This window comes from Martes martes, assembly GCF_963455335.1.
Source record: "Martes martes genome assembly, chromosome: 12".
Taxonomy (NCBI): domain Eukaryota; kingdom Metazoa; phylum Chordata; class Mammalia; order Carnivora; family Mustelidae; genus Martes; species Martes martes.
Genome location: NC_137900.1, coordinates 59,492,789 through 59,502,272, shown reverse-complemented (window position 1 = coordinate 59,502,272; position 9,484 = coordinate 59,492,789). Strand labels below are relative to the sequence as shown.

Here is a 9,484-nt window from a genome sequence, read left to right as displayed (position 1 = left end):
CTTTCCCTCTCTCCCATCCCAGCCCCCTCTTAGTGAGCACGACGGGGTAAACGGGAGACTTTTAAGCCTGGGTGGGGTCACTGGCTCAAAGCATCATGTTATAATCTAGAGACAGAGGTCAGAAGACAGGGCAGAGAAGGAATGTTGCCTGGTTGGATGTCAGGGGTTGGGGGTCACAGACTAGGCAAGGAAAGGGTTCACAGGGAGGGTGGCAAGTCATAAGTCAGAGTTGGAGGCATACAGCAGGATTCTTCTCACCTGGGGGGCCCCAGGCCTCGGGACAGGGGGAGGCGGCGGACACCAGGGCTACAGCCAAGGCAAGCAGGACCCTGCTCAACCCTGAGCAGCTGCTGCTCATCTGTGGAGAGAGAGACAGGGTCAGCAATCCCCCGTGCCCAGATTCAAGGCTAAAGCCTGCCTCCTCCTCTTCTAAACTGGGAACTTCTAGGAAGAAAACTGGTCCCAAATGGGATGAGGATATCAGAAAACAGCAAGGGATCTGATCTAAGGTCCCCCTTTCCACCATACACCCATACACATGCAAACACACAACACATACACACACACACACACACACACACACACACCCTCCATCTCAGTCCTGGGCCTAAGGCCCAGAACAAAAGCCGGAGGCGACAGACTATGCCAGCAGTACCCCCCCACACACACACCACCCTTGGCGCCCACCCCTGGCACCAAGTGCTGGCACCAGCTCAGTCACTCCCATTAACTCCTCCAACCCAGCTGTTGGGAATTCCAGTGTCTACCCCCACCTGGCCCAGGGCGACTCACTGCCTCTGGTTAACCTGAGACAGCCTTCATCAAACTTGGGTGGGAGTGCTGTCGTGGTGGGTCTGAGCCCACGCTGTCTTCCTACCACGAGGCTTAGCCCTGCTCTGGCTGCCAGGCCTCTTCTCTCCTGAGCCCAGCTCCTTGGGCCACTCATCTGGGCCTGACTCTGGAATCTTGTTGGTCCCGAGCCTGTGAGACTGGTTGGGGCTGGGGTGCAGGCTGAGGCTGCAGAGTTAAGCAGATCCAGATGCCTTGGCTGCTGCCAGAGGCTGGAGGTGGGCAAGGAGCCAGGAGATGGAGACAGGGTGTCGGGGAGGGGAGGGAAGGCTGAGAGGAATGAGAAGCCTGCAGGGAAGGGGCCTGGGGTGGAGGCTACAGGACCAAAAGATGCTCTGACATTAAAACCATCAAAACCGGGAGGTGGTGGGGTTCAGGGACACAAGGGCTGGGCTAGGGCAGCGGGAACTAGAAAGGCAAGGGAGGTGTATGATAACCACTGCCCGTGGGAGTGCTGGGAGAGAGGGATTCTGGATGGGAGAAGAGCAGGATGAGAAAGGGAGTGGGGTAGTGGCCATGGGCACAGGAGGAGCACATAGGGAGAGGGCCCAGGCAAGCAAGGGCTCCAAAAGAGGAAGAGCACTGAGCCCTCTCAAGCAGAGTAGAAGAAGGGCCTCCACATGTCTGTGTATCGGTCTGAATGTGTCTAGTGGCTCACACTCCACCCCCCCACCCCCAGCCACATTCACCCTGTTCAGCCCCGCCCTACCTCGGTGATCCCAGTAGCTGAGTGTCCATGGCCTCCAGGACTTCCTCCCACCAGCTACAGCACCCGTCTCAGCTCCACTCAGTTCTGGGACCCCAGAATCAACCCCTCCTTCCCCTTCCCTCCTCCGCCCCTCTGGGCCCTAGAGCTCAGCCGCCCTGAGCGAGGCCCCCACCTCCCTCATTTCTCCTCCCTCCTCCCCTTTTGCCCCCCTCCCACCCGAGGCCCTGGGAAGGGAAGAGGCCTCCCCCCAGTCTGGAAAGGAAGCCACAGGCACAGCCAGGGCCAGCAAGAGGGAAAGGAGGGCTGCTTATATCCCTGTCAGGGAGAGATTCCCTATGTTTTCACCCAGCCACATTCATGTGTGGACTCAACTAAGCACAGTCAACAAAAAGACACTCCCTTGAACACACAGGGACATAACCAAATGAAAAATCAGACACAGACTCCTGCCCCCACTCTTTTCACTCCCCAGCAAATATTTCCTTGGGGCATAGCTAGCTGTTTTTTGAGGGGAAGGGAGGCCCCAGGTTGGGAGGTATAAAGAAAACCCAGAGTCCAGTCCCTCTGCCCCTGGACGTTCCAGCCATTTCTCACCTCCCCCTCCACTCTTTGGGCCCCAGCACCAGGAAATGCCTTTGGTCCCTTGGTGCCAGATACACAAGACCCACACTTACCCTCAGACACACACTCTCAGATATAGCCACTCACAGTCACATGGACACACTCAGACACCCTCACTCAGACTCATACCCATACCCTCACACACAGACACACAGACACTTAGCACTCTGCCCCTGGAATAGGGACGCAGCACTCCCTAAAAGCAAATCCTCATGATGGTTTCAGCCCCTCTTTCAGGGAGCTCTTAGCATGGCAGATCCCACATCTCATCACCGCTCAGGCCCCCATGTACCCAAAGGGACAAAGGTGAGCAGGGGAGCTAGGCACAAGGGTACAGAGAGAGAGAGACAGAGATGCAGAGGACATAAGAGGCAGATACACAACAGATACCTGGGCAGACAAAACTGTAAGGAGGAGACACAGATGACTAACAGCTCTAGAAAGACAGTAGTAAGGAGAGAAAAAGAAATAAAAGGAAACTGAGACAGGGAAACAGAAAATAAGCAGTAGACCAATGAGAAGGATTCCAGGGCACAGAAAGAAAGGGAAGACAAGTGTGCTGGCATGGGTCTGTCTTTGCTGGGCGTTAAGCAGAAAGGTCAGTCCCACTGACTAATGAAGTTGGTCCCCAAGATACAACACAGCTCCACTCTCACGCAGTCTAACACAGCACACAGGACACACACATAATACACGGTCTGACACAGGACACACACATACTACAAGTCTCCCTCTCGCTCTGCTACTGTTCAAGTCACACAATGCACACATACCCAGCCACCCACTCTCACATAGTCTTAAACCCCACAGAGACCTTCCCCAAACCCATTCCCCATGCGGTGACATGCCCTCTCACACACCAACACACCACCCAGTCTCTCACCAAAAACTGCACATGGACAGAACACATAATCCCACACTCGCACAGCCGCATGCACACTCGACCACAAGCGCACTGACACACGCAGTCATGTAACTGACAGCTGCACCAAGCGGTACTCAGTTACAGGTCCACACGCTGACATCGTCACACACAGCCTAAGAGTCACACGCACACACTGACAGTCCGTCAGCCGGTCCAGGCCCTTCAGATCTTTCACTACCCTGCCCCGCCCTCTCCTGGCAGGCCTTCCCCAGGGACTCCCGCCGCCGCCACCACTCCCCCTACCCACCCCCGCCCGCCAAGATCTCACCTTCTGCGGCCTCCGCCGCCTGCGCCCTCCGCCCTCGCCCTCTGCCCCGGCCTCAACTCCCTCCCGCCCTGGGGCCCCAGCAGAGGGGGCGGCTCCGCCCAGGCACCAATGGAAGGACAGGGGTGAAAAGGGAGGGGGTCTGGGCCCATTGGAGACTCCAACTGCCAATCACCTCCACCCCACCTCTGCCGGACACTTCCTGTCCCGTCCGGGACTGAGGAGACTGCTGGGGGACAGAGTGTGGAGCTGGATTCCTGGGTCCTCGCCTACAGCACTGCTCTGCTGGGACAGCAGGACTGGAAGTTCTCAGGCCCCTCCTCCTTCCACCAGTCCAAAAACAAAGCCGCAAGTTCAGTGGCTCGGGAGCCATTGGGCAGGTGACTGGAGAAGCTGAAGTTGCCCCAGACTCCAGATAAGGAGGACTTCTTTGGGGCAATGGTTTTCAAACTTTGCTGGACCTTGTGGTTTTAAAACTGCCAAGCCACACTCCAAACCAATTAAATCCGAATCTCTGGAAGCTGGCCTTGGCATCGGTGTTGAAAACTCCCAAATGATTCCAAAATGCAGCCAAATCAAGGGTGTAGGGGCAGGTGTTTGTAGGTGTATGCCTTAAGAAACCAGCCACCCCCATTCAGGGTTCACATCTACTCCCCAGTCACTGGGGTCTCAAGGGAGATGTGTACCATGTCTGTCTGAGCTCCCTCCAGACACTCCAAGTCCCAGGCCCTACCCCTCCAGGGTCTCAAAGAAAAAAACAAAAAACAAAAAACAAAACCCCAGGACTAGGAGGCAGGCAGCCAAGGTACTCCTGGGCCAAGTCATCACTGCCTAGCCTTGGCATGACAGCCTCTCCCGAACTGTTACCTTAAGAGAATTAAGATGAAAAGCCTCAGGCCATCCTTGCATTACTCACAAGCCCTATCCTCACCTAAAAGTTTGGAAGGCACTAGGTGGCATCAGGTCTCCTGGGTCGCATGCCCTATTATTGCCACACACTCATATAATCTTACCAAGGGAACAGGTGCAGAGGGGAGGGAGCAGACTCAAGGGTCCCTTCTTCCCAGGCTGGGGCTCCTAACTCTGACAGGCCCTTTCCTGCCAAAGCTGTTTTCTTGCTTTCCTTCCCCTGCAATGATTGGGGCCCATGGGCAATACAAGTGGCCAGAGCCTGCCCATATATGCTGCTCGTGAAAGTCTAGACAAGTCAAGGACACAAAGCCATGTGCACGTTCCCTACCCACCCCTTCAGCCCCTGTGGGCTGGAGCAGAGCCAAGCTGCAGCCACTCACAAAGCCAGGGTTCTGGCCAGCAGCCCAGTGTCTGGCCACTGACCACTGGGACCAGGATCCTGTTCACCAGCTCCCCACCAAAGCCTCAGGCCTAGGCCTGATGAGCTGACGTATCATCCTAGGGGTGGTGGTAAAGGGGGCTCCGGGCTTCCCAAAGCCTTAGCCACAGACAAGAACTCGGGATTTTAAACATTTCTTTAAACTGTGATGCCTCTGTTACTCCAGAAATACGAGAATCTATAGGCCAGATATAACACTGAGTCTTCATTTGGGTTGAGATTTGGGGTGGAATTTTTGTACTCTTAAGTTTTTGAGTATCAGCAGGCAAAAGAAAAGTTGTGGCTGGTGCTGTGCCATCGGCCTTTAACCCAGATCCCTGAGGATTATAGTTCATACTCCTCTGTCATTAGAATATGTGATTAAAAGTTTGAGAAACACAGTTTAGTTTTATTGATCCCACATCTTCCCAACCCCAGTCCCTGGTTCCCTCAAGCAGAAGGCCCTGTGGTCAGCGTGGTCAGGCGATGGTTGCTGTCTCCCTATCCTTCTGCCCCAGGCGGTAATGAACCTCAGGAAGTGTCCTTAGTCTCTCCGCAGCCTGGAAGGGAACAGGGGACAATCAGGGAGGATAAGGGCTGCCCAGAATGGTGGTATGGAGTCGTATGAGCGGAACAGTACTAACGACTGCCTAGGAGACACTGAGGGGAAGGTTTGTAGGACCAGGAGGCTGGTGATAAGGACTGCCAGAATAACCACAGGTAGAGCTGAGCAGCTTGAGTCCTTAGGAATGCCTAGGTTATGAGGTTTTCAGGGTCATGATTGTTGGGCTCCCCTGGAAAAATGGGAGAGAAAAGGATCCCAAGAACCCAGGGTGCTCTGAAATCTGACCTGCTCAGGAGTGAGGTCCCTCTGGGCCTGAGCAAGCATTTCATAGCCAACCATGAATTTCCGGATGGTGGCAGAGCGCAGGAGTGGAGGGTAGTAATGAGCATGCAGCTGCCAGTGATCCCAGTTGGCTCCAGCCTCTGATCCCATGGGAGCCCCTAACAGGAAGAAGAAAAAACTGGAGAGGCCCATTTTTAATTCTTCTGCCTAGCCCCTACCCCCAAACCAGGTTGGGTACCTGAAAACTACATCTCCCAGCATTCGTTGCCAGTAAGTAGACCAGGCATTGGAAAACACTGGGAAACATAGTTTCACCAAGTTTGTTGTTCCACTTTCAGTCCCAGCATCCCTGTTCAGGACACTTCCCCCAAAAAGTATTTCAAAGCCTGCTGGGAGCTACAGTCCACTAATCTTGGCCTCAGGACCTCAGAAATGACATTGGGGCTAGGTATGGATGCTCAAAGTCTTACCATGCCAGCCCATGGAGTACGGAAAGGACGTCTCAAAAAGGTTGTCATACTTGGTCAAGAGCTTCTTCATGATAGAGGCTAGATCTGGAATCAGAGCCTGACTCTCAGCTGGGGCCAAGATGTTGGCCCTACCAGAGCCATCCCCATCCTGTACGTGGCCCCTGGGTCAGTTGGGAGACTCACCATCACGCTCAGCAGGGGTCAGCTCAGGTAGGCGCCGCACATGCCTACGGGGCAGCACCAGTGTCTGGAAGGGCCACACTGCCCAAAAGGGGACCAGTACCAACCAGTACTCACTGGTTAAGACCAAACGTTCCTGGGCAGACCAAGTGGAGATGAAGTTATCAAAGTGGGGGAGAGGTGAGACGGGGGAGGGGTTGTCAGCGAATAGGAGAAGAAAAAATGTACTCAGAATCTGATGGCTTCTCACCACCTCCACCACTACCACCCAATGTAAGCCACCATCCTCTTTCCTTTAGATTACTGCTACGGCTTCCCATCAAGTCTCCTGCTATTTCCCTTCTACCCTTCTCCTTCACAGACCTTTCTCTTCTGGGGTGAGGTTAGGGGTTCCTTGGGAAAACAGGGTCTGGGTTTTTCCCACCTTTCTGAGCAGCTCCTGGTGGCCATATTCCATTAGCAGGGGCTCTCCATGTTGACTCTGATAGGCCCGCTGAGTTCGCTCCTCACGCTGGGCAATATCCGGCAGAAAACTACTGGCCCACACCTGTCAAGGGGCAGGAGGAGAGAAGAGCTGGCAAATCCTTCACCCCCAAGCCTCCACATTACTTAGTCTGTCCCTCCAGTTCCCTTCCCCACAATACTGCCTTGGACTCAGCCCAGAAATCCACTGGAGCCCATGACACACTTACCTGGCAGTGGGGATGGGGATTGGAACAACCCATCATAGCTCCTTTGTTTTCAAAGATCTATCAGGTAGAGGTAGGGAGCTTTAGTAGCCAGGCACACACCAAATCAGCCTCTCCCGACCACACCCTTTGAAAACAGGAATACCGCTTCCCAGCACCAAAGCTCTGTCACCCCCTCCCTGCCCACCCAAGGGAGGGGGCAACCTCACAGACCTGCACCCAAGGATACCCGGCTCCCAGCTCCTCTGTCACTGAGGCCCATGCATCAATGACAGTGCGGATCTCAGGGACCGACATGAGTGGTAGTGTTACATCCGACCAGGGGTGGAAGCACATGACCTTACTAGGTAGCATGGGAGAAGAAATGAGAGAGATATACCACTTAGCTGTTGCTAGGAGCAGAGCCCAACCCTAGCGCTCAGTCCAAGCCCTAGGTTTAAGAGAGGAAATCCATAGTTACCAAACTCCTCGAGCAGCCTCTGCTTGGAAAAGGGGATGATCACTGGGTCCTGAGGTAAAAGGGTGTCGGTCTGCAACAGAAGTCCCCCCAAGAGGTCCAGCCTCTCTTCCGCACCCTCCCCCCAGCAACAGCAGCTACAGCCGGGTTACCTGGATTGGGGGCATCAGGCTGCAGCGCTGGGAAGTCGTTGTCAAACACAAAGGTGCCGTCATAGTAGGGATTCACCTACTGACAAGGTTTTGGTAGAAGCATTTGCTGCTCCCTACCCACCAGTCATGTGGGCTTCAGGGGCTGGATAGGCTACAAGGGGGTGTGGAAGATGGGCTGTGGGGTCAAAGACTTGGTGGGACCTAACACAGAAAGAGGTCTACTCCCTTGTGGGTGAGGGGCAGCTCTAAGAGGGAGCTACTACTCCTGGTCCGGTTGCAGAAGTAGGTTCTAAAGGCTTACCTCTCCATTGGCCCGTGTGGCCCCGGGACACAGAGGGTTGTGGGGGTCATGGCGGGGAACTGTCGTCAGGAGAGGGGGCTCTACTTGCCCCTGCCAGGGCCGCTTCATGCGGTGAGCTGACACCAGCACCCACTCATCTTGAAGCGGGTTGTAGCGGATATGCTGATGTTCTGGGGACAGAGAGACAAGATCAGTCGGTAAAACTCTCTGACTCTCTCTGCCCTGGGTCTCACCCACCAGCCGGCCCAACCTCAGAAGCACCCTCTCAGCCCTGTCCGGCTCAGGAGCCAATGGCCCGGGCTTGAGCTTTCCCAGCTTCCATTAGCCTGGGACCACAACTCAGTCGCGCCAGCTTGGCGGGGTGGGCGCGCCGACGTGGGGGGGAAGGGACGATAACTTTCTAAGCAAAGGGAGGGCTCGGCTCCGCGTTCTAGCGAGTCCCAGACTTCCTGCAGTTACCGCTAGCCCGGAAGGTGGTGGCGGTGGCCTCTGCTTCTGACGCCTGCTGGCGCTGCTCAGGAATTGATCCGCCGCGCGACATTAGACCACTTGTGTGGGTGGGGATCGTCTGGAACTGTACAGAGCCGACTCCCACCCACCTCCGGGTCTGCCCCGCCCCGCCCCGGTGACTGGCCAGTAGCCAGCACGTGACTGCCAAAGGGCCCGCCCGCGCACCCGCCCAATCGCGAGCCGGACTCAGGAAAAGCCTAGCACTTTGGAGGGGCCGCTTTGGTCATCCCAGTACACCCCTGGGCCAAGTCACTACCTTAGAAGAATCTCTGTAAAAGCCACGTATTGCAGATCCCTCAGCTCCATGACATTTACAAGATTTCTTTGCTGTATGCAGTAGTCCATTCGGTCATTCATTTAGCAAATATTTACTGAATATTTGTGTGCCAGGCCCCTAGCCTAGGCGCCATGTGGGGCAAAGGGATGCCCCTGCACCAGTCAGGCATAGTCTCTACTCTCCCACAGCTTACAGTCTAGGGCCAAGGAGGGGTATAACCCTGGATCCATAGCTACCTCACTTATTTGCTCAATAGCTATGGTGGAGGAGAAGCGAAATGGTACGGGGTTGAGGATGGGAGTGATCTGCTTTAGCTGAACCCTGGCCTCCAGTTAGTACCTGGAGGAGTGGATAGCTCTCCAAAATCACACCCCGCCCCCTCCAGGCAGGAGAAACAGGTTTGGGGAAAAAAGGCTAAGTAACCATACTCTCTCTCATACGCTCATGCCGAAAGCACAAGAAGTAAGCAGTGTAAGAGGGCTATAAGAAATCTGGAAGTGGGGCGCCTGGGTGGCCCAGTGGGTTAAAGCCTCTGCCTTCGCAGGGGTCATGGTCCTGGGGTCCTGAGATCTAGCCCCGCATTGGGCTCTCTGCTCAGCGCGGGGAGCCTGCTTCCCCCTCTCTCTCTGCCTGCCTCTCTGCATATTTGTGATCTCTGTCTGTCAAATAAATTAAAAAAAAAAAAAAAAAGAAAGGAAAGAAAGAAAGAAAGAAAGAAAGAAAGAAAGAAAGAAAGAAAAGAAACCTGGAAGTAAATGGGACACCAGAGTGGCTTAGTCTGCTAGGCTCTGCCTTTGGCTCAGGTCCTGATCCCAGGGTCTTGAGATCAAGCACTGCATTGGGCTTCCTGCTCAGTGAGAGTCTGCTTCTCCTGCTCCCTCTCCCTCCCCTTGCTTGTCCCT

General features: G+C 54.9%; 2 protein-coding genes across 8 annotated transcripts in view; both read right to left on the bottom strand.

The window, feature by feature from the left end:
* IL11RA (interleukin 11 receptor subunit alpha) overlaps positions 1–3,440 on the bottom strand; it is a 15,880-nt gene extending 12,440 nt beyond the window's left edge. The window contains 3 exon segments of the mRNA XM_080819447.1: positions 202–239; positions 242–358; positions 3,373–3,440. Of these exon segments, the coding sequence (XP_080675573.1) occupies positions 202–239; positions 242–358 (155 nt within the window). The 5' untranslated portion in view covers positions 3,373–3,440.
* A 1,636-nt stretch (positions 3,441–5,076) lies between these two features.
* On the bottom strand, positions 5,077–8,413 carry GALT (galactose-1-phosphate uridylyltransferase). Of its 7 annotated transcripts, none has more exons than XM_080820459.1 (11): positions 8,255–8,413; positions 7,796–7,965; positions 7,495–7,570; positions 7,346–7,415; positions 7,099–7,228; positions 6,889–6,945; positions 6,621–6,743; positions 6,200–6,332; positions 6,017–6,100; positions 5,550–5,704; positions 5,077–5,259 (listed from the first exon to the last, which is right to left on the bottom strand). In XM_080820459.1, exons 1-11 carry the CDS (start codon positions 8,334–8,336, stop codon positions 5,179–5,181), a joined length of 1,161 nt encoding a protein of 386 aa, XP_080676585.1. In that variant the 5' UTR covers positions 8,337–8,413; the 3' UTR covers positions 5,077–5,178. The 7 variants fall into 7 exon arrangements, with proteins under 7 accessions (XP_080676585.1, XP_080676586.1, XP_080676588.1 ...); XM_080820460.1 differs by having other exon boundaries at positions 7,346–7,394; XM_080820462.1 differs by having other exon boundaries at positions 7,346–7,394; positions 8,057–8,308.
* Positions 8,414–9,484: the final 1,071 nt, after the last annotated feature.